The sequence below is a fragment of the Lontra canadensis genome, unplaced genomic scaffold, assembly GCF_010015895.1.
Source record: "Lontra canadensis isolate GAN:19392208 unplaced genomic scaffold, GSC_riverotter_1.0 scaffold132, whole genome shotgun sequence".
Lineage (NCBI taxonomy): Eukaryota > Metazoa > Chordata > Mammalia > Carnivora > Mustelidae > Lontra > Lontra canadensis.
In genome coordinates, this window is record NW_022631126.1 from 1,117,181 (window position 1) to 1,139,883 (window position 22,703).

The following is a 22,703-nucleotide window of genomic DNA, read 5'->3' on the forward strand; positions in this document are numbered from 1 at the left end:
AATTACCCCATTTCTACCCCTAAAACCACCCCCTTCCTGGGGGGGTTCTACTGACCACAAGAGGGCAGCATCGAGGAGTGGGACCGCACCCCCTCCTAAAGATGGGGGCCTCAGGATCAAGCCCCACCAATTGTTATTGTTGTTTTTAAAAAGACCAGGAAGGGTGTGCTCTCACACCTTAATGAGTTGTCAGTGCCTCCTGCAGATCAGTCTCTGAGCATTATCATAACAAGAAAAGAAAAAAAAAAAAAAGAGAGGAAACAAGAGCTGTTTGGGTCCCATTTAGAGAAAAGGTTGAGAAGGAAATATTCATTTCCTTGGGCTGAAATGGGGCACCAGCATAAAAACATCACAAAATTGGATGGATTTTCACATTTATTGGGTAAACCGAGGCAGGCACTGTGCTTGGTGCCGGGAACCAGATGGACAGACTCTGCCTGCGCCTTGAGCTCATAGCCTCCCAGTGGTGGCCGAGATGGGTCATAAGGCATCTGGGGTGGGGGTGGGGGGGTTGGAGCAAGGGGACAGGAGCCCGGGGAAGACCGAGTCTAGAAGTGGGGGGAGATGTCACGAGCTCACCCAAACGTCTTCTCAATCCTCTCACAGGCACCCTCACTAGGTTGCTGAAATTGTGGCAGCCGCCTACTGTGTCTGGCTCTGTGACATCTCCAAGGTGAACATGACCGGTATGGCCCTTACCCCCATGGAGTCCATGGCTGGATTTGAGAGAGGAACATTATGTAGCAAACACGAGCAGCGCTATGAGGGAGAGTGCAGGCGAAAGGAAGCTTGTGTAATAGGGGAAAGGAGAACCCCCTTATGGGGTGGGGGGCAGGGGGTTACCCTGAGGCCATTCTCCCCGAGCTGAGAGTCGAAGGCCGACTGAGAGCCATGGAAAGGGCTAGGGAGGAGTGTTGCAGGCAGAAGGAGCAGTCTGGGTGAAGGCAAGTGAGACAGGAAGGAGCTTGGCTCCTGAGGAAGGCAGGTGTAACTGGAGCTCAGGAAGGGAGGCGGGGAATCTCCAGAGGAGGCCAGGAAGGCAACCCTGGCATGTTAGAGATATTCTGCAGGTTCTAGAAGGCATGGTAAGGAAGCCAGTGTCCAGCCCCAGAGCCAGGGGTTTGTAGAAGCACTGTAGTGACACAGATCAGGTTTGCTCTCTGGCAGCAGACGGAAAGCTGACTGGAGTCCGGGCAGGAAACTGAAGGTTCTGGGAGTCTGAGGCCTCTGGGGACATCCAAGAGCAGGTGGGTGTGAGGGCCGGGTCGCTAGGTCCTGAGATGACAGTTCTTCCAGATTTAGATCGGATATCCTCTTCCGGGGGAGGGTACTAAGAAGGACCGGGGGAAGCCAGAGCCAGCTGCTCAGGACAAGGCCTGCCCTCTGTGGCCTGCCCGGCCATCGCTCATGGACCCTGACCAGGAGCCCGCAGAGCAGGCAGCCAGGAGGGAGCTCTGTGTTCAAAACAGCGACACCGAGGCCTGGGTGGGGGCAGTGACTTGCCCGAAGACACACAGCGAGACACAGGTCGAGGCAGAGGTACCCCAGGCTTCCCGAGTCCAGTCCTGGGCGCTCTGCGTCAGGCCTGGGCCTCAGTCTTTGCCACCTCCGTCCTGTGCTTCCTCCTCGTGGAGGGGCTCCAGGCAGCCTGGGTCCCCAGCCTCTTCCATGGACTCTGGCTGGTCAGAGGCTTCTTCAGGGATTCCGTTGGAAGCTTCCGCAGTAGCCTCCATCTTCTCCTTCAGGTTCCGTTTGAAGAAGCCAAACTGCAGGAAAACAAAACCGGTGTTAGCACAAGGGCCATGGAACACTCTGGGCCCGTCGGCCTCGCAAAACATGAAAGGGCCCCCATGGTCGTGAGTCACACGTGGTACCCGCTCCAGGGCTGGGGCGAGGCGTCTGCCACACCGGCTTCCTGGCAACATGCCGAGAAGCTGAACGCTCAACATTTCATTCTTCAGGCTCGTCAAAGTGTCCTGGACCAATATTTGGGGCGGGTGGGTTGACAATACCCAGTAACACTAACAGAAGGGCCTGCGCTCCCGTAGCGCTTAGTGCGGGCCCCGTACTATCTGTTGAAAGCTCAGAACATACATATTCTTTTTTCCCCAAAACATGTATGTTCTTTGGCTCAGCCATTCCAGCTCCAGCAACTATTTCTAAAGAGCTTTTGGACAAGTGCGCAAAGATGTGGGAGCCAAGAGCCTTTTTCGGTCACTGTTTAAAACAGGTAGATATTAGGGGCACCTGCCTGGCTCAGTCCATGAAGCATCTGGCTCGGGGCATGATCCCGGGGTCGTGGGATGGAGCCCCGAGTCAGGGTTGGGGGTGTCCCTGCTCAGAGGGTGTCTGCTTCTCCCTCTCCCTCTGCCCCCTGCCCCCTGCTTGTGCCCTCCCTCACCCGGCTCGCTCTCAAGTAAATAAATGAATGATCTTTAAAAAAATAGGTAGAAATTACAAATAATCTAAATGTTGATCAGTGGGGATCTTATTAAAGAAAAGGCGGGGCATCTGGACAGCAGCAAACCAGCGCAGGTTACAGAGCAAGAGGTGGACGTGGCTCGCGGAGAGACAGCAGCACAGAATACTCGGTGGGAAACCCAAGCTCCCGAGCAGTTTATATGGGATCCTTCCATTTATGTTTTCTTTTCTTTTCTTTTTTTTTAGATTTTATTTATTTATTTGAGACAGAGAGCGTGCAAGCAGGGGGAGCAATAACAGAGGGAGAGGGAGAAGCAGACTCCCCGCTGAGCAGGGCTCGATCCCAGGACCCTGGGATTATGACTTGAGCCAGAGGCAGCGGCTTAACTGACTGGGCCACCCAGGAGCCCCTCTTTTATGTTTTCTACCTATATACACAGACGCTGACTTTTTCCCTCTGCCTCTCTCATGCTCACACGTATACACATATTTAAACAACAAAATTAGAACCTGGAAGAACAGAAACCAAATGGTTGTTAATGACGACCCTGGGGGAATGCAACAAGAAGAAACTGATTTTCTGCGCTTTTCTGGAGGATTTGAGGGTTTCATATGGAACATCTGTCCTCCGGCATTCTTCATCTGGCAACTCCTTCAAATCCCAACTCAAACGCCTCCTCTCCTGGGAGGCCTTCCCAGACTCCCCCAGCCTAAGTGAAGTTCCAGCGTACAGGCCTTTGAGTGGAGCCCTTATCATGTGTGCACCTGTCTCTGCCATTAGACTGGGAGCTCCCCTCTCGTGCTCCAGTCTCCACCATTAGACTGTGAGCCCCCACAGTGCACCTGTCTCCACCATTAGACTGTGAGCCCCCGCAGTGTGCCTGTCTCCACCATTAGACTGTGAGTCCCCCAAAGGCAGGAACCATGTTTGTGGTATGTCTCTCTGTGTCCCAGGGCCCGGCCCTTGAGTCCTGGGCGCCCCCTCCTTCCCTGGGTACCCAGTCCTGGTTCTGCCAGCACCTGGTGGAGGGATGGGGGGGAAGTCTTGTTTGCTCTTGGGGCTTCATGAGCCTTATCTGTGGAAGGAGGGAGTGGGCCGAGGCCACCTTGATCTTTAACGGTCCTGGATCTTGACAGTCTCTGCCCTGACTCCTGTGAAACCCCTTTCCCCAGCCTGGCTGTCTAAGGCAGGCCCGTGGCTCCCAGAAGCTCCCACCTTATAGAGGACGGCGAAAATCACCAGCAGCACCAAGAGCCCTCCGATGCCACTCAGCACGTAGACGTAGAGCATTTCCTTCTCATAGACGATGTCCACCTTCATAAGGACCTGCAGGCGGAGAGCTGGGGGCATGAGAAGGCTCTCCCACCTCTGACATGCTTGTGAATGGCTAGGTCTTCGCGGCTCTGGTCGGGACTGCTGCCCCACACTGCCAGGCTAGCCTGGGTGCCTCCCTCCAGGGAACCTCCACCCCCACCCCACCCCATGCAGCCCCCGGAGCCAGCAGGCAGACATGCACATGACCCAGCGGAAGCCCTGATGTAGCTGCCTCGAGGCCAGAATGAAATGTCAGAATCTCGGCGCAGCATGCCAAACCTTCCAGAACCTGGCTGAGGCTTACCTAATGAGGGGCAGCTTCCCTTCCCCTGCTCTGAGCTTCCTGCTCTGCAAACCACCTTGCCACCCTCTTGCCTGGGTGGCCTGAGCCCCCATGCTCACTGCTCGTTCTGCTTCGAGCGCTTTCCTGTCATGCTCCGAGGGGGCAGGGGGTGGGTTCCCTCTGCTGAGCTGCCAACACACTGATCTCTGCCTGACGCATCTCATCAGACGGGTGACCTCATAGCCTGACTGCTTGCCCACCGGTGGTGGCAAGGAGCCCATGGCACTGCCCTCCACGGCCCTCGCCAAGACCAACCGCTCTGACTGCCCGGAAGCTGTTCCTTCTGGGCCCAGCTGGGGGCCCTCTGGCTTCTGCTCTAGCTCCTCCAGCTCCGCCCCCCAGGGCTCTACAGAGCCCTCCACCGACCTCTGTTCCCAGGGCTTCTGAGAAGCCAGAGCCCTACCTGGGCCAGGGAGGCGTTGCTGCCGTAGAGGTGGAAATGCTTGCTGCTGTTGAAGGAGACGGAGAGGGAGCTGCAGAGGCTGAACATGGAGGGGGCCTGTGGAGGGGAGTGGGAGACATCAGGCCGGGGAAAACAAGGACCAGAACCTGCTGACTTCTGCACCCCACCTTGACTCAGGGGGAGAAGCTGAGGAGAACGGGCCCTGGTGGGGAGCACCACGGCTACTGAGTTCTCCACTGGAGCGTCCTAAGGGGCCACACCCCACTGCTGGAAGGAAATTTTCCCTACAAAGAACCCAGAAGAACCATCTGTAGGCCCAGGAAAACTGCCTGGCAGATTCCAAGCAAATCACGGATGTCTTTCATCTGCTGCTGTGAAAGGATCAGGGCTTTGCATCAGGGTCATAAAGAAAAATGTAGGAAGCCCATCTGGTGGGGAGTCCACTGCTTGTCCCTTAAGCGCCCCCGACCCACTGCACCTGTTGCCAGCAGCTGCTAACCTTGATCTCCCCCACCAGCTCCACAGTCCCGGTCACTTGGACGAGGATCTCCTCCTTGAACTCAAGTGGACAGTGGAACTTGGCTCTGGGCAAACAAGGCTGCCGAGAAGGAAGAGAGTGGAGGTCAGAGAGGCCTGTCTTCCCACCTGCACTCCGCCGGCCCCCACCCCAACTTCTGAGCCCACAGGCCCGGACCTCAGCCTCGCTGGGCAGCCTCTCCAGATCCTCACGATAGCAGGTCACAGGAGGGTCCTAGGAGTGATGAGATGGGGTCCTCGCTTAGTCCAGAGCAGAGAGGGAGGACGCTGGCCCCTTAAGGCCAGAACGTGGCCTCCCTCTCTGTTCCTCATTTCGGGGGCATCCCAGGACACTCCCACTGGCTCTTGGCAGGTTCAGAAATCACTGAGCCCAACAGGACGCATCCCTCCTCACTCCCTTCCCACACGTCTGTACCCCCCTTATGAGCTCACTCCCACCAACCCAAGTGTCCCTCCTTCCCCTGGGCCCTGGCTACTTACCATCTGCACATTCCACTTGTGTGTGATGGGCCCCTCGCTGTGAGGTCCCGGCACCCCAACCACGGCCTCCAGGGCGGGCACGTTGTGGTCGTAGACAGAGGGCTGAATCCTCACCTAGGACAGAGGACATGGGACAGCAGAGCCCTAAATGCCGGCCACCCCTCCAGAGGCAACGCTCACTGGCTGAGGCCTGAGGGCCTGCTCTTTGCCAGGCGGCGGGCAAGGACAGCTTGTCCTCGAAGCTTGCCCCTGCGGACTACATGTGCCTCTCTGCCTTCTCCGAGGGCAAACCTTCGAGGTGATCGGTTGACTCCCCAAGGAGAGGGCAGCGCCCCCCTATCCCCACTGCATGTTCCCACAGCGCTCTGCGTCCCCAGCAGGACATGGGTCTGTCTGTCCAGGGGCTACATGCTCCGTGAAGGCAGCAGCTGTGGCTCCTTTGGCTGACGACTCCCTGCTGCCTGACGCACTATCTAGCACACAGCGGGCCTCCCGAAAAGTCAATGTTCGAATGCGTGAAAGAAAGAAGGAAGGGCATTTAACAAGCATAGATGCGAAAATTGTTTGCACAATGCAGGTTGGGAAGGACTTGCTTTGGTGAGGTCATTGAACTGATTTAAGAAACAAGGCCTGAGTGCCCTTTAGATGAGAGGGCGAGCTTGTGCGAGGGCTGGAAGATCCAGAAGCCGGGAGGGAGTAACTCAGGAGCAGCACCACGGAACGGCTCAGGGAGGCCGAGCAGGGAATCTCAGAGCCAGTCTGAAAGGTTCTACCATGTGTCACTTGACAAACATTTGCGGACGCTTGAAAAATATCAGGTCCATTAAATTAAAAAGGCCTACGTCAGAGTGGCCTTTGAATTTCACCGTAGAAGACTGAGAGGAGTGGAACAGACGAAGATGGGGGGAGGCCCCCAGGAAGCGAAAATGCAGGGAGTCAGGAAAGCACCAGGCGAGTGAGACAAGGAGGGAGGTTGGGGGCCTGGGACAGAGAGGTCGGACACACGTCTGGAAAGGAAGCTTGAGGTGAGGTTGTGTGCCCAGAAGGCCTAAGACCAGAAATCAGGGGACCCTCAACTAGGCAATGGTGAGTCACAGAAGTTAGCTGAAGAAGGCAGGCTCCGGGCGGCTCCCTCACAGCAGGCCCAGAACAGAAAGAAGTGGGGACAGCAGGCCGAGGTCCAAGCCGGCAGCCTGTGCCAACAGCAGCAAGACGATGAGGGGCCAGAGTCTGAGTGGTCATGGGGGCCAAGGAGACAAGAGAACACGGACTAGAAGTTGAGGCGGGGGCCATGCATGGAGGAAGGACAAACTCATCTAGACTTGGAAGTTTTACTTGAGGGAAAGGGTGGTTTTGAGCACCCTTGAGGTGGTGTTGGCTTAGAGGAAAGCGACACACTTGGTTTAGAACACATTGAGACAAAGCCTCAGGAGGAAAAATTGCACTCTTAGGTATATACCCAAGAGAAAGAAAACCTGTCAACACCGAAGTTTGGGCAGGAACATTCAAGCAACACGGTCTATAAAAGCCAGAAAGTGGAAACCACCGAGATGTCCACCAGCAGACGAGCGGACAAATCTAGCACGGCCTACCTCACAGTGGAATATTATCTGGCAAGAAAAAAGAGCATAGCACGGGCCTGAGCTACAGCGCGAATGACCCCGAAAACACCCTGGGAACCCACAGAAGCCCGTCACAAAAGACGCGGTACTGTAGGATTCCTCCCCTACGTGAAGGTTCTTTCTGGAATAATGAAAATCTTCTAAAATTAGATTGTGGTGATGGTCGTACAACTTTGCAAATATAAGAGTCACTGAACTGCACACTATTTTTTTTTAAAGATTTTGTCTACTTATGTGAAAGAGAGACAAAGAGAGCACAAGCTGGGGGATGGGCAGAGGGAGAGGGGAGGGACAAGGAGACTCCCCCACTGAGCAGAGGACCCCAATACTGAACCCAGACCCTGAGATCAGGACCCGAACTGAAGTCAAATCCTTAAGGGACTGAGCCACCCAGGTGCCCTGGATCTGTACGCTTTAAAAGTGGGTAAATCAGGGGCGCCTGGGTGGCTCAGTTTAATGAAGCCTCTGCCTTCCTGCTCAGGTCATGATCTCAGGGTCCTAGGATTGAGCCCTGCATCTGGCTCCCTGCTCAGCAGCGCGTCTGCTTCTCCCTCTCTGTCTGCCCCTCCCCCTCATTTGTGTGGTTTCTCTCTCTCTGAAATAAATAAATAAAATCTTTTTTTAAGAAGCAGGTAAATCATATGGACTGTGACTTGTATCTCATTCTATCATGACCAAAAAAAAGATGTTTGAAGACATCCTGGTGGAGAGCAGTGACAGGCTGCGGGGGACAGAGGAGCCGGAGGGTCACAGTGTGGACTTGGGAGCTGCAGGGGGACTCAGACGGCGGGGTGGGCAGCGGTGTGAGCGTGCGGGGCCCCGCGGTGGTCGCTGAATGCTGGATCTAGGCCCCGGGCAGCGCTGTCATCCCTGCGACACAGAGGGGATGGCTGAGGTTCAGGGAGACTGGTTTGTTTGAAGTGTTTGGGGAGCAGAGCTGGCATCTGAGCCCCGGCTGGGCCTCCCGAGACTGGGACAATGGTGTTCCATCACCTTCCTCGGATGAGGGTGAGAACAAGCCTCAAAGCAGCCACCGCTTTGCTGGCTGACGTGTGGAGCGCTATGCAGAACACTTCACATGCATCGTCCTGTTTTTCCTCTTAACAACCCCATAAAGTAGGTGCGATTATTATCCCCATTTTACTGACTGAAAAACTGATGCTCAGCGAGGGTAAGCAAACCGCCCAAGGCCACACAGCTTGAAATGGCAGAGCTTCAAAAAGCTTTCAGGCTGGCTGAAGCTTATGTGTCCTAACCGGCCAGGGGAGGAGGAGGGGGAGGAAAGGGAGGAAGCAGACCCCCGCTGGCACTGGACTACCCAGCCTGTCGAGCTTACAAGAGACCCCAGGTGACCCCCCTGTGGCAAAAAAAAAAAAAAAAGCCTAACAGGAGAACTTATGGCAAGAGGGAAAGATCACCAGTGTCCCACGCTGAGCTGGGTTTAGTTAAAACAGAGATCATTAGGGCCTTTAGCAAGAGGGGCCAAGCGGTGGGCCAGGCAGCCAAAGGCAGAGCTTGAGATGCTGGAGGGTGCTGAGGTGGCTGGAGGGGGCTGGAGGCATCTGGCCAGGCTGACTTGAGAGAGAGAGAGAGAGAGAAATGGGGTGTGTGTGGGGGCGGGGAGCGCAAAGGGTTTGCATTGGTTCCCAGAGGAGTGGGGCAAGGAGGGAAGCAGGCTTCCACAGTCGCTGGGGAATCTGCAGCCAGCATAGAACACCGGCCCCAGCCATTAACCATCACCACTTCCCAGGCACTGGGCCAAGCACCCCACGTGGAGTAAGTAAGCCACTTCACCCTCACGACCGACCCCTGCAAATTCTTCCAAACGCCATGTGTCACAGCAGTTAACAGTTAACAGTTAAGCCCTTGGCCCAAGATCACACAGAGATCGAAGGGTAGAGTTGGGGCTTGGATCCACGCCTGCCCAAATCTTCCCAAAACTGTTCCACTGGTAAAAGGACTAGTCTGCCAACCTCCTTGGGGAACCCGGAGGCATCCCAGTGAACAGCACTAGAAACCGAGCCTAGTGGTCATTCTCTGTGCAAATGGGCACCTGACCTCCCCAGGGGGGAAGTCATCATATCCAAGTCAGATGGCTCCTGCCTCTGTTCTAAAGGGGCTAACTGGCTGGGGTCCCTTTCTTGCTGGGCTCCTGTGCCAGTCTGTCCTGACGCCAGTGCGGCCTTGGGCAAAGAGAGTTTCTCTGTGGGGCCTCAGTTTCTTCCACAGGGAAATGAGAATGTCCTTGGGGGAGTCAGTACCTACTCCTCTCTCAGAGGTTACCTCTAAAAAAGCCTTAGACCACTCAAGCTTTAGACCCAGAGGCTGGCCTCCCTCTTCTTCCTTCCCATAATGAAGATTGCTATTATAGCCCCGAGCATATGGCATTGAGAAGCGACAGATCATTAACTCAGAGGTTAAACACATGAATTCTGGTATTTCAGTAAGTGCTGGAATCTGACCTTTCCCCTTTAGTAGCTGTGTCACCTGGCAAGTCACTTGACCTTTCTGTGCTGTGCATGTCTCATCTGTACGCTGGGAATGGCTACGCCTCTGCCTTCTGGGGCTCTCACAGGTTGGTGGGAGAATCACAAGTTGGGGGGGTCACACAGATAAAGTGCCAGGCACAAAACTTGGGTCAGGTGAGGGGGTCAGCGTCCCTGACTTGCGTAACTGCTGCCCCAGCGACTAGCCAAGTACCCGGACTAGAGCAGTGGCTCATTAAACGTGTGCATGAAAATCTAGGTTCTCTCTCACCCACAGAGGAAGTATCTGGTGCTGGAGAAAGGGGCTGGGGAAAGTCAGCAGAGGCTGTGAGGTGCTCTAGGAAGGATCACGGGGTGAGGTGGAGGCCGCTGGATTCGCCGAGGACAGGGCTGGGTCTCCGCTGCCTCGGTCCTCAGGATGGGGCTGAAAATTGTGTGACCCCCAAGGGTCTTATCACACAGAGGCTCATACCTGGTAGAAGTGGTTGACAGAGTGGCTCCTGGGACCCTTGGGAGTGAAGCTGACATACAGTGTGGAGTTTTCCTTGCTGTGGAGAGAGGGAAGAGCAGAGGTAGAAAGGGGAAGACAAGGACGGGATCTCCAGCAGAGCAGGGACCGGGGGCCAGGGGAAGCCTCCAAGGGACTTCCCCAGGGATCACGCAGGCATGCTTTCCTGTTACCCAGTGCTCTGCTGTTTCCCCTCTGGAAAGTAAGGCTCGTGGAAAGGGGTCCGTCTGCTGCCCAGCATCCTGCTGTGGAGGGCCAGGGCTGGAACCCAGGTGGATATGCTTTGGAGCTGTGTGCTCCCCACCACACAAGGTCCCCCCTGCCCCATGAGGGTCTCCACTGTCCTCTGGGTCCTTTATCTCCCACACAATGGCACCAGCCTCTGGCTTCCTCACCATCTCATCCTTCCAATGACCTTCCTAATGTCACTGTCTGATCCTGCCATCTACCTGCTGGGAATCTGCCGATGGTCCCCTGCTGCCCGCAAGGGTCAGCCCACAGCACCCCCCATGTCCAAACCTGCCCACTGCACACCCCACACCCATTGTCCCCTGTGCCTGCACACTCCCTGTTCCCCAAACCCACCCCACTATCTGCTGCCTCCTTTTGCCTATGCTTTTCTCTATTACGACAACGTCCTTCCTCTTCCCTGGCCCTTATCCGAACCCCTCCATTCTCCAGACCCCAGTTCAAGCCCCTACGTCTCCGTGAATCCATCTCTCTTCCAACTCAAATCACTTCTCCTGGCTCTAATTTCATACCACACTTCAGACAATATCATTGTGTTTGGCATTTGCGTTCAAAAGTACCAGAGACCTTGGCTCAGTCACTGTCCCTGTCCTCTCCCTGAGCCAACTGGAGAAAGCTACTCTGCTTTCTCCCCTTTTCTGTAAATGAGAAAATCCAACTGGTGATCCCCATGGGTCCTTCCTGCCATAATCTTGTGAGACTCTCTTATTCTGTGTACATGTGACCTTGGCTTCTCTTTGTGAAGACTTGTGAAGAGTTTCTCCTTCTCCCTTCCAGGTCCCTCCAGGAAGGGGCTGCATCTAGCATGGGGTTTTGGGGTCATTTAGACCCAAATTCGGACACCAGCAGCCGTGCTGCTTAGCTGTACACCTCTGGGGGAGGTTCCCCCTTCTCTGAGCCTGCCTGTTCCCCGGTAACGTGGAGGGAGGCACAGCTGCCCCACAAGGGGCTGATAAGGTCAACCCTCCATGTGCTTTTTCCTCCATCAGCAAACCGCTGATTTCAGAACTCTTAAAGGGCCTCCGCTCTTCTGGGTGTTGAAAACTCTTGGGCTTGTGGTTGGAAGCAGTTCTGATTACCCCTGGGGGGCCTGAGGAAAGGGGGAGGCTCTGAAGGAGAGCCCTGGGAGGCGAGGCTGAGCCCCGGGTAGGGAGGCGAAGGTGGGAGGAACGGGCAGTAGGCTGCTCAGCCCTCAACTTACTCCTCGGTGAGGATGTTGATGGGGTACAGGATGGGGATGCTGGTGGTGGCCAAGTTGTTCTCCAAGACTTTTGAGTCCTCATTGTCACTGCGCGGGGGCAAAGCACAGGGCAGTGTTAGGAGAAGTGCGTGGCCAGGACCGTGTGGCCATCTGTGAGCCGGGTCAGCGGGGCCCGTGGGGGCCTGCCTGGGGACCTGCTCACCAGCTCACATTGGCGTGCAGCTCGACAAAGTCCCCCCAGGAGCTGTTCAGCAGCGTATGAAACATCACTTGGATGGCAACCTGGCAGGGGAGAAGAGGGGAACGAGGAAGGAGGCATCTCAGGGCGCCCAAGCCCTGATTCCAAAGTCCAAGCTGTCATTCCCTTTGGGGTAGGAGGTGGCGGGGGGCTTCTTTACCCATTACCTACTCCCTTCCCTCCCCACCTCAGCCCGGCCCCTTGGAGGCTTGCGGAGCTTGAGACACTCACCAAACTGCCTGCTTTAAAGATGGGAGAGCTCACATTGCAAGAAAGGATCCTGGTCAGAAGCTTGGATACCTCAGGGAGCTCCTCACAGCTCACGGGTATGTGGGTGTGGGGCTGGGGGGTGAGAAGAGAAGGAACACACTTCTTAGTGGGCAAGGCCAAGGTTCCCGGAGGCCACCAACCCTCAGGGCTCACACCCCCTGCTCTGTCCCTGGGGGGACCCATTCTCGGGGTTGGGGGTGGGGCAGAGAATCAGGGGCACAGCCAGAGGCTTCATTCAAAGATGTTCACTGCAGTGCTGTGTATCATTGTGAAAATCCAGAAGTGATCAAACAGTTCAAAGAGCTAGGAATGGTTCGGCGCCAGGCGAGGACACAGTGAGATCTACACAGTCAGCAATTGTTCTAAAAATGAGCTCGAGGGGCGCCTGGGTGGCTCAGTCATTAAGCGTCTGCCTTCAGCTCAGGTCATGATCCCAGGGTCCTGGGATCGAGTCCCACCCACATCGGGCTCCCTGCTTGGCGGGAAGCCTGCTTCTCCCTCTCCCACTCCCCTTCCTTGTGTTCCCTCTCAGGCTGTTTCTCTCCATCAAGTAAATAAATAAAATCTTTAAAAAAAAAAATGAGCTTGAGCCCTGATCTTGGGCTAAGCAGCACAGAACCATCCATCTTCATCATCATCTGTGAGGACAGATCTCGGTCTCAAATTGGGGAGGGAATTGGATAAGGAGACCGAGGCTTGGGGAAGTCAGGTGACTTCTCCAGGTTCCACCTCTGGGTCACCTGGCAGGGATCTGGTAGGAATGGGAACAGGGGTCTGTCTGATTCCAGATCTCCAGTTTTTCATCACTCTACTAGATGCCCCGTGAGGAAGCGTTTAATGCCATCGGACGAGAATAATTCAAATGTCCGCAGACAGATGACTGGATAAAAAAAAATGGGGTCTATCCATACAATGGATATATTATTTAGCCTTAAAAAAGGAAGCAAATTTGCCCAAGCCACCTCACAAGCCCCACACTAATTCGAGAAGACAGACACAAGAGGACAACATCATATGATTCCACTTCTGTGAAAAATCTAGAGCAGGCAAATTCATAGAGATAAAAAGTAGATGAGAGATGACCGGGGGCTGAGGGAGTTATCGCTTTTAATGGATGGAAAGTTTCTGTTTGAGACGATGGAAAAATTCTACAGAGAGATGCTGGTGGCACAACACTGGAAATGTTCTCAATGCCACCGAATTGTGTGCTTGTAAAGGGTTAAAACGGTTGTGCCATTTTCTATTATGTATATTTTACCACAATAACCATTTGTTTTAAAAATAAGGAGGAAAAATAACCAAATGAGAACAAAATGCCAATCAGTTAAAACAGGTATAGAATTAACGAAGATGCAATGTAGTTTATAAGCACATGCATAGACACACAGCAGGATAAACACCAAAACGTTAAAAGCAGTAACTGTCGGTTTTAAGAATACGGGGCGATAGTCTTCTCTAAGCTTCTCTGGGATTTCCAACTTTCTGGGGGTGATCATGCATTACCTCTGGGCTAATAATTAACAGAGTAAAAGTTGTATCTAAAACAACCTAGGCCACTCCGCAAAAACACGTTGGTCACCTTTCAGAGGGAGGGAGCCGGAGCTCATGAAATCTGTGTCACAGTCTCCACTCCATGGGACCCTCTCACTAGCCCTGCAGGTGCCCCCAGCCTCACGGGTCGAGGGATCCGCAGCCCACGGAGGGAGGGGGTGGCCATCAGCCTGAGAACCCGGATGTGGACCTAAGGCTTCAGCACGCCAGTTGCTGCCCACACCTTCAGGCTGTCCTGTCTGCCTGAGGTTCTGCGAGGGGAGCAGAAGCTGTGGGGACAAGGGTGGCCTCAGGCAGGCCATGCCTTGGCGCTCACCTTGCGCATTTCCACTTTGCGGAAGGAGAGTCCCTGGGGGAAGCTCAGGTTGAGGCGGACCCAGTATGCGTCTTCTTCTAAGTTACTCAGTGTCAGCGACACAGAGAGGCTGGCAGAGGGGGTCAGACGCAGGACTCCGGATCTGTGGGCAAGACCCGGCAAAAGTCACAAGGGCCCAGGTGTAGAAGCAGGCTCAGAGGTGGGGGCTGTCAGAACTGAGGGATCGGCCAGGTGAGAAGAAATAAATACACCGAAATCAGCTCCTGTGCACAGGCTTTGAGGGATTCAACCTCATCTGATCCTGACAGGAGGGTCCACGGGACTGGAATTTCTCAGAGAGGAAAACTAAGGCCCGTAGGACACATGTAGTGAGTACAGATGCGGGTGTTCTGTCTCGAAGCCCCCTGTTCTCTCCCACACCCGGGAGCTGCCTCAGGAAAACACCAAGTGGGACAAAAGAGCCCATGGGATTATAGGCCTCACCCTGGAGAGAACGACACCCTCAGGTCTGCCTCACACTTCTTGTCCTCTCCGCAGTTCTTCTCAAAAGGAATCTGAAAGGCCAAAGAGAAAGACTAGGAGGCCCAGGCCCCAGAAGCACGAGGGACAGACCCTGGCCTCTCCAGCTGCCCCCTTCCCCCTTACCTCCTTGGTCTCTGCATGTAGTGAGGGTCTCAGGATGGGCTGTATGTTCTTGCCCTGCTGAGCACAGAAGGATGGGGGGGGGCCAGGAAACAAGATGGTTAAGTTGAGGCAGCGGAACTGTCGAAGGAGGGCTGAGGAGCTCAGAGCTTGGGGCAGGGATGGGCTGGCTTGGGGGGCCCCTCAGGAGCTCCAGGCGGCACCTCATCCTCCTGACTCCGCCCCAAGGCCACCTGTGCAGCTCCTTAAGGGAAGCTGAAGCTCAGGGTCCACTGGACAGGAGAACCTGGCCTTGACAAAGGAGCTCCAAACCTCCTCCCAGCCCATCTCCTCCTGCCTGTGACTAGCTTTCACTGTGGTCCTCAGCAAACCCCAACTCCCCCCACCCAGAGCAGCTTTCCTTCTCTCCTCAGATCAAGGCCAGTTTTCCCAACATTTCCGGGGTTTCTGCTCCAGGCCAGGCCCTGTGCTGAGCGCTGGGTGCACACCAGGGAACAAAAGAAACACACAGCCCGTGCCCCAGTCTGAGGGGAGAAATGACCAGCATCTTCGAGAGTTTGATGGGACAGTACGGGGTATATTCAGAGCCTGCAGAAGGGAATCCTATCCCCCACCTGGGGATCAGGGAGGCTTCCTGAAGGAATGGATCTCAACTGAATTCTAAACCATGAGCAGGAGAAAGCCAAGGGAGGAAGAAGGGCAAGAGAGATGGCATCTGTGCAAGCAGCAGGAAGATGCTCAGACCCCCTGCAGAGTTTATGTGGGGGAGGGGACGTGGGGGCGGCGAGGGGAGGGCAGGAGTCCACAGCAGGGTCCAGGTTCCCCTGGGTCCTGAAGCCACGTTAGGCAGTTAGGACTTTATCTTGAGGGTAATGGTGTCATAGAAGTGTCCTGTGAGTTATTAGATGAATGTTCTAGAAAGGCTCCAACCTCCTCCACTTCCAGGCCACCTGCCAAAGAACCTCCAGACCCTTCCCCCCAGGGCAGGATTTCTGGGGGCCTCTGCTGACTGCTCCCACCCACCCTCAACACAGATTCCTGCCACTCACTAGACCACAGCCAGCCCCCAAGTGGACATCCAGGGTCTCTGTCTTGCTCAGTTGTCCTTCTCCCAGAAGCTAAGCCCGCCTCCTCATTTCCCTTGACTGTACCACCATAGCTTTCCTTATGCTCTTCCTCTTGCCTCTCCTTAATCCACCTACCCAAAGTCGACTCATTTTGCAAGACCCAGAACCAGAGCCACTTCCCACAGGAAGCCTTTCTTGACAACTGTGAGCCCAAGTCTCTTTTTTTACCCTGAGTTTCTACTCCACACTGCCTGGCTTAAAAAAAAAGAAAAAAAAATAGTGCCCATGGCAGAGGCTGCTGGTCGTCTCCATATATCCTCCCTCGCCACCTGCTTTTAAAACAGACCCTCCCCTTTTTATCAGGTTACGGGGTTGGAAGGAGGGGGGGCCTGGACTGTAGGCTGCGCTTCTCAGGCTCTCAGTTAGGCGTGGCCATGTGACCAAGTTCTGACCAATGAGATGTAAGGGTATGCATCACGTGGGGTTCCAGTCTCAAAGGGAACGGGGTGCTCTGCCAACCTCTTTCCCACGCCTGCTGCGTTGGGTTCTGCCATCTTAGTTGCCTGTGTTCACACTCTGCCTCCTTTCTGAATGTCCGCCTTCTCTGCTCTACCTGGGGACTTCAAGGGTCGCATCTTCCCACGCCTGTCCACAGCCTGTTGTAACTGTCTGTTGACTTGTCTGACCCCCAGAGCAGGCTGGGAACCCCTTCCGGGTAGGGACCATGTTTTATTTGCCTCAGAGGAGCCAGTTCCCCGAACAGGGCTTTGCACAGGCAAGGCTCAATCAACTTCCCTTAAGCCCTTGATGAGCTTCTGGTGGGCGGGGGCTTTCATTTCTGGGGAGCGTGCCACTGTTCCCTGCAGACCCCTGGAAAGTGAGCATGGTCAAGGGAGCCCTCAGCGGGTGCTGCCAGAAGCCACGAGAAAGAGTGCACTTAGCAGTCCCGTGCTCCAACTCTGGGAGAGGCCTCACGATGTCATGTTGCATTTTATGGACGGGGACACAGTCCAAGAGATGGATGGAACCTGCTCAGATGTTCATGCCAGGAAAAAGGAAATCCACATCTTTGGGTGGGAAGGCTCGGGCTCTTTCCACCAGATTCTGCTGCCTTGAAGCCAAACTGCTAGCTGAGCATCAAGGACTTGAGGAGATGAAATCTGGCCTTGGCCCCGGGTGGGGAGTGTGTGGTCCAGCAGATGAGGAAAGGTATATTTTCCTCTTGTTTTACATCATGATGGTCCCCCAATTCAGCTTTGAGGAAACTACCTGTTCACAACTAAATACACTTCAGTGAGAAGGCTGACCAGGGTGCCCTGGCATCCCTGGAACTTGCAGCCTGAGCAGTGTTGGGCTCCTGGGGAGGTCTGAAGCTGGTGCTAGGCAGGGACATTCACTGAAGGGGCTGCGTCCTGAAAAGTCCACCCGTTATCCCCTCCCCTCAAGAGCCCCCAGTGCCTCCACTCTGATTCTCCTTCTTCCCACTCCTGCTTTGCCAAATACAAGCTCCCATACGTTCCTTTCCTACTGTATTTGGTTTCTATCGCTTAAAACCAAAGACTCCTCAATAATACAGTCCTGCTAAACTGAAATTCTACTCTCCTGTTTCCTATCAATTCCCTAGGTGAACGCTTCTTACCGCCTGTTGGTCCCTCGGTGTCCCTTCTTCCTCCGGGAGAGAGAAATTTAGGGAGATGTTGATGGGAGAGATGAGGTCTTGAATGCATACCTGAGGGTGATGGGAATGCCACTTGTGTTGTGAGTTTAATCTTCCAGTTAAATGCTCACCTGGCTTGTACTTTACAAATGGTGAGATTCTAGCATCAGGTGTTTATAATATGCCCGGGGTCCCTTCTCAGCATAAATCAGCTCCCTCAGCCCCAACTCCCATGGCAGACGTTGCTGCTCAACCACCCCACCTTTCCCACTGAGTCCTGACCAAAACCCCTGAATCTCTGTCAAACCGCTCTAGGAAGCCATTACCGAGGTTTGCAAAAGAAAAGAATATTCTAGAATAACTAGAATATCTGAGTTCCTTGAGAACAGGGATGGGTCTTGGCCTTTTATGTTATTCCCAGTCCCTGGGAATACAAAACTGGCACTTTGTAAGCACCCAAATCATCTTCCCCTGAACTCCTTCACCAACCCTAAGAGGCAGGCATTATTATCCCCACATTAGAGAGGAGAAACATAAGGTCAACATATCCCCACATTAGAGAGGAGGAACCTAATGTAATCCAAGTTTCCCAAGGCTTAGAGCTAGGAGGTGAGCCCAAATCCATCCAATCCCCAAGTCCAAGTTCTTCCCATCATGACACACCACCTTTTCTCTGGCAAATTTATGTTGAAGATCTCCAAATCTTATGGGGGGGGGGTAGGGGTGAGTGCAAGGAAGCAGAGGGGCACGGAGTGCAGGTATGAATGAACTAGGAGAGTGAGCTCAGAACTGTTAACACTGTGATGGCTGTTTGGGGGTTCACTGAGCTATTTTTTTTTTTGCTTTTATATGTTTGAAATTTCCCCATAACAAAAAATTTAAAACGAACCTCAGAATCTTTTTGTTTTTGTCAGGGGGGGATGAGGGACAGAGGGAGAGGGAGAGAGAGAATCTCAAGCAGACTCCATGCTGAGTGTGGAGCCCGACCCGGGGCTTGATCTCACAACCCCAAGATCATGATCTGAGCTGAAATCAAGAGTTGGACGCTTAACCAACTGAGCCATCCAGGTGCCCCCAAACTTTAAAATCTTATACACCAATCCCACACCCAATCTCTTATTAAATATTTAAGGGATCAGAATAATTTACCATCAACCCTATTTTACACAGGACTGTTAGAAGCAAACTGAATTTGGGTGTCTCAGTAGTTGCCCAAATTGATATTAAGAAAATCTTTTTCTGCAATGAATGTTAATAATAAATGACTATGGGTACCTGGCAAACCAGGACACGTGCCGTGACTGAATATTCTGTAGCTATTCAAATACTTATGAAAAGCTGGGTAGCAGCATAAATATATGATGTGTGGAAAAATTAGGGGAAAAAATGGGAAGTACTTTCTAATGGTAACGATGTTAAAACGCCTACATCCATAGATTAAGAACTAGAGGAAATATGCTAACGGTATTATTACCACTATTACATGAGGAAATGGTGGTGTCAAGAGACCCAAGGGCCTTGTGACCCAGCCAGACGGTGACGGAGCTGAGCTTTGCACTGCTACTGCCCGTCACCGTGGTCAGCTCCGCCACACCCGCACTTCCTAGGGCAGCCCCCACGGCTCCTTACCGGGAAGTGGAACCAGAACTCGGTGCAGGATGGTTGTCCAGTGACCACTGTGTGCCCGCTGAGTTCATGTCTCCCTCCCAGGAACAGTCCCCGGCTTCTGGTCCGATGGCCATCCAGCTGCAGAGTGTAAGTGAGGTTGGCAACCAGCAGTCCTGGGCAGGGAGAAAAGTCAGAAGTTGAAGGGGCAGGGTGGAGGGGGTGCCCTGGGGCCATAAGCAGCTGCTCTGGGAAACGGCACTGACCTTGAAATTGGAGAGTGAGAGGCTTGACCTGGAAGCAGACTGTGATGTTAACTCCTTCTTTCTTCTTGTTACTGGGTGAATAGGAGCATTCCACTTCGTGTACCGGGATCTCCGCCGGGGAGAAGGTTATCTGAGTGAGAATGTCCACCACGGGCCGGGAGCTGTGGAGTGGAAAGCAACGCTCTCCCTGGGCCTCAACTGTATTCCCAGTCAGACCTGGGGCTCCTTCTACAAGCATCCAGAGGACTCTAATCCCCAAAAGCAGACCTCAACAGCCCTGTCTCCTCGAAACAGTAATAATAATGGTAATTCATTAGGGCTTCCCATTTCCTTCTAGAGGCCCTCTGACCCATTTTCCATATGGAAGAATGAGCTTTGGGGAAGTGAGGGGAACAAGGAGAAAGAAACAGAGAATCCCAAGCAGGCTCCACGCCCAGGGCGGAGCCCACAACAGAGCTCCATCTCCCGACTCTAAGCTCAGGACCCGAATGCAAACCAAGAGGCAGACACTCAATGGTCTGAGCCACCCAGCTAAGTGACTGGGGTAAGACCACCCAAGAAGTAAATGGCAGAGCTTGGACCTGCATCTGGGTGACCAGTTTCTAGAGCCGTCCCTGGCTGCTGCTTCTCTAGGAGGTTGTAATGTCAGACTGGCCTGGGTTCAAATCCCAGTCCATCACTGAATTGCAGCGGTTTAAAGCAGAGTAAGACATGAAGGCTGTGTGGGAGGAGAACCTCTCTGCTGGGGCTGGGGGAAGACTAGAGGAGTCCTACTACATGGGGAGCTGTTTGAAGGACGAGAGCTGTGGTCATCCTTACTCCTGTCTTACCTGAGCACAACCACCAGCCCCTCGGCTCCCACAGCCACATCCGTCAGGCCGTCTCCTCCGAGGTCTTTCACCCCATGGATGGAGCGTCCAAACCATCGAATTCCCGAGGACACCTGGGTCCCTTTGATCCGCTGAGATCAAGAGAAAAATTCCTGTTAAGCTAGGGAGAGGACGGGCCGGAGGGTGGGACGAGTCGGGCTGGGGAGCGGGGTCTGGGTTTGGAGGCTTCTGGGTGCCTGGGAATGGGTTTGGGGGGCCAGGCAGGGCTCTTCTCACCTGGCTTGGCCGGGGGCTCAGCGCCCCATGCTGCCCGTTGAAGATGTACACAGCCCCCTGCTCCTCCAGAGGGGACCCTACAGCCACGTCCACCAGCCCATCCCCGTTGATGTCCGTCAGGGCTGCGATGGCTGCTCCAAACCGCCCAAGCGGGTAGCCAGGGTCCCCCTGCAGCTCCGAGACCACTTCGAACCCCCGCTAGGAAGGAGCAAAGTGACAGGCTCCATCCACCTCAGTCACTTGGCCAGCGTTTGCAGGGGGCGGCCCTGCGTGCTTGGAGAATGCTGAAGGAGGGTCAGGTGTGGTCTCTCACAGAACCGGCCCAGTGCAGCAGACTGACCTGGGCTCAGGTCCCAGCTCCACCCCTGGTTGTCTGGGTGACCTTGGGGCTTTGGAAGGTGACCCAGCCTTGCTGAGCCACAGTGATCCCGTTTATGAAGGAAAAGCTCAGGGTTTCCCAGAAGGTGACTCTGTGAGGACCACCCAAGGTGTCCTGTAAATAAAAGGTTTGGCCCTGGGCCTGGCACACAGCCTACCCTCCCTGGGCACGGAGGCTCAGGTCCCGTGGTTCTAAAGGTCCATTCCACTGTGACCCAACAAGGAAAGCCTTTCCGGACAATTGGGACCCGGGTCGGCTGGGAATCTGTTTCTCCTCCCACCTCCTGGCGGTCCTGGTCCCCACCTGTTTTTTCTGGTAGATAAACACCCGGCCTCCTCTCTGCTCCCCATAGAACAAGGGGGCTCCGATCAGCAGCAGCTCTGTCTCCCCATCTTGGTCCATGTCAACGCCACACAGCTCACCACCGAAGTAAGAGCCAATCTGTAGGGAGAGGAAGAGGACCGAGGAAGCCCCATGAGTGGGTACATGCTTGCAGACAGCAGGGAGCATGACTGGCGCCCTACCAGTCCCTGACCTGCAGAAGACCCCAGGGTCATGCTCACCTGGCTGCCATCTATTTTCTGGATTTGGTTCCAGTGTTCTTTGTCCTCTGACTCCTGGAACAGCAGCACCCGCCCCACGTGCTGGTAGCGGGGGGCTCCAGTGGCCAGCAGCAAATTGAGCCTTTGGGAGGGCAGCAAGGTCACTGTGTAACCTGAGGGGGGTGAGGGAAAGAGAGAGAGAAAGAGAGAAAGAATGGGCAAGAGGGAGGACAGGGGCTTGGAATCAGGAGCACAGTGGCGGCTGGAAGAAGGTAAAACCCAGAGACAAAAAAGAGCGGAAACTCTGGGAAACTGGGTTAGAAGCAAAGATGCTGTGAAACAGAGGACCTTCCCCAGAGAAAAGCAGCCATGTGCTCCAAGGGGCACATATCCCGCCATCTTGGTCTGAAACTGCATTTCTCAAACTGTGGCCAATGCACAGGCCCAGGAAAAAGCAGCCAGGAAACCTGGAGCATCTTCCTGAGCCTCAGCTGACCAGAAGGTTGAGAAAGGAGACTACACTATTTAATCACATAACGGGGCCCCTGGGTGGCTCAGTCGGTTTGGCATCTGCCTTCAGCTCGGGTCATGACCCCCGGTTGGGCTTCCTACTCAGTGGGGAGTCTGCTTCTCCTTCTCCCTCTGCCCCTTCCCCCTGTGTGTTTTCTCTCTCTCTCTCTCAAATACATAAATAAAATCTTTAAAAATTAAAGTGAGATATAGTCATAAGATGAATGAAAAATCTGCATGAATATTAAAAATAAGGCAGGAGACTTGAACACATTTTGTTTGGAGTTGTCTCTTCAAGGCTACCCTCCTAGTCCACAGCTTGTATGGGCAACAAGGTTTCTCCCTGTGAGTACGTTGCTGGGATGGCTGAGAAATGCTGCCTGAAACTGGACCAGGGATCGTGCTCGAGCCAGCACCCATCCATTAGGGACGCTCTGATTCAGGAAGACGACTAACTGACCCTTCATCTTCTCTGCTTAGAGTAGTGCAAAGGAGCAACACAAACAGAGCCATCCGAGACACCACCATGCAGGAGAAGAAGGGCAGAGAGGCTGAGCCCCTTTCCCCTCCATTCGTGCACGTTCTTGGAGTGTGGGAGTTGGGAACTTGCTGGTGGAAATCAGGGGCGAGGTTGTATTCTCAGTGCCTAAGCCTCCCAGCTGTGTGATCTTGCATAATTACGTCACGCCCTGAGGCTCATTTTTCTCAACCAAAACACGGGATAGGACAGGATGGTTTTGAGGATTCAAGACGACCACATATGGAGGAGGATAGTACCAGGGCGCCCAAGATTATTTATTTATTTATTTATTTATTTATGTTAGCAGGAATTGAAATTTTTTTTCTTTTTTCTTCTTCTTTAATCATGTCCATATATACACAATATATGCAGCATGTGTGTGTGTGTGTGTGTGTGTGTGTGTGTGTGTGTGTGTGTGTGTCTAGTGGTACCGGTGCCTAATTAGAGAGTAAAATATGGATTATTTTTT

At 54.0% G+C, this 22,703-nt stretch overlaps 1 protein-coding gene across 2 annotated transcripts in view; it reads right to left on the reverse strand.

The window, feature by feature from the left end:
* Positions 1-357: 357 nt before the first annotated feature.
* ITGAL (integrin subunit alpha L) overlaps positions 358-22,703 on the reverse strand; it is a 37,816-nt gene continuing 15,470 nt past the window's right edge. Inside the window, exons 12-31 of one of the 2 annotated variants that reach the window (XM_032842544.1) lie at positions 21,226-21,377; positions 20,966-21,103; positions 20,284-20,481; positions 20,008-20,138; positions 19,178-19,338; positions 18,936-19,087; positions 17,289-17,378; positions 14,586-14,639; positions 14,424-14,494; positions 13,941-14,082; positions 12,035-12,145; positions 11,768-11,847; positions 11,566-11,652; positions 10,080-10,155; positions 5,500-5,613; positions 5,177-5,233; positions 4,982-5,080; positions 4,483-4,578; positions 3,638-3,748; positions 358-1,766 (exon numbers count right to left, since the gene is read on the reverse strand). In XM_032842544.1, coding sequence (XP_032698435.1) covers positions 1,593-1,766; positions 3,638-3,748; positions 4,483-4,578; positions 4,982-5,080; positions 5,177-5,233; positions 5,500-5,613; positions 10,080-10,155; positions 11,566-11,652; positions 11,768-11,847; positions 12,035-12,145; positions 13,941-14,082; positions 14,424-14,494; positions 14,586-14,639; positions 17,289-17,378; positions 18,936-19,087; positions 19,178-19,338; positions 20,008-20,138; positions 20,284-20,481; positions 20,966-21,103; positions 21,226-21,377 — 2,294 coding nt within the window. In that variant the 3' untranslated portion in view covers positions 358-1,592. Of the gene's footprint in view, positions 1,767-3,637; positions 3,749-4,482; positions 4,579-4,981; positions 5,081-5,176; positions 5,234-5,499; positions 5,614-10,079; positions 10,156-11,565; positions 11,653-11,767; positions 11,848-12,034; positions 12,146-13,940; positions 14,083-14,423; positions 14,495-14,585; positions 14,643-17,288; positions 17,379-18,935; positions 19,088-19,177; positions 19,339-20,007; positions 20,139-20,283; positions 20,482-20,965; positions 21,104-21,225; positions 21,378-22,703 lie in introns of both variants that reach the window. The other variant, XM_032842543.1, reaches the window with a different exon arrangement.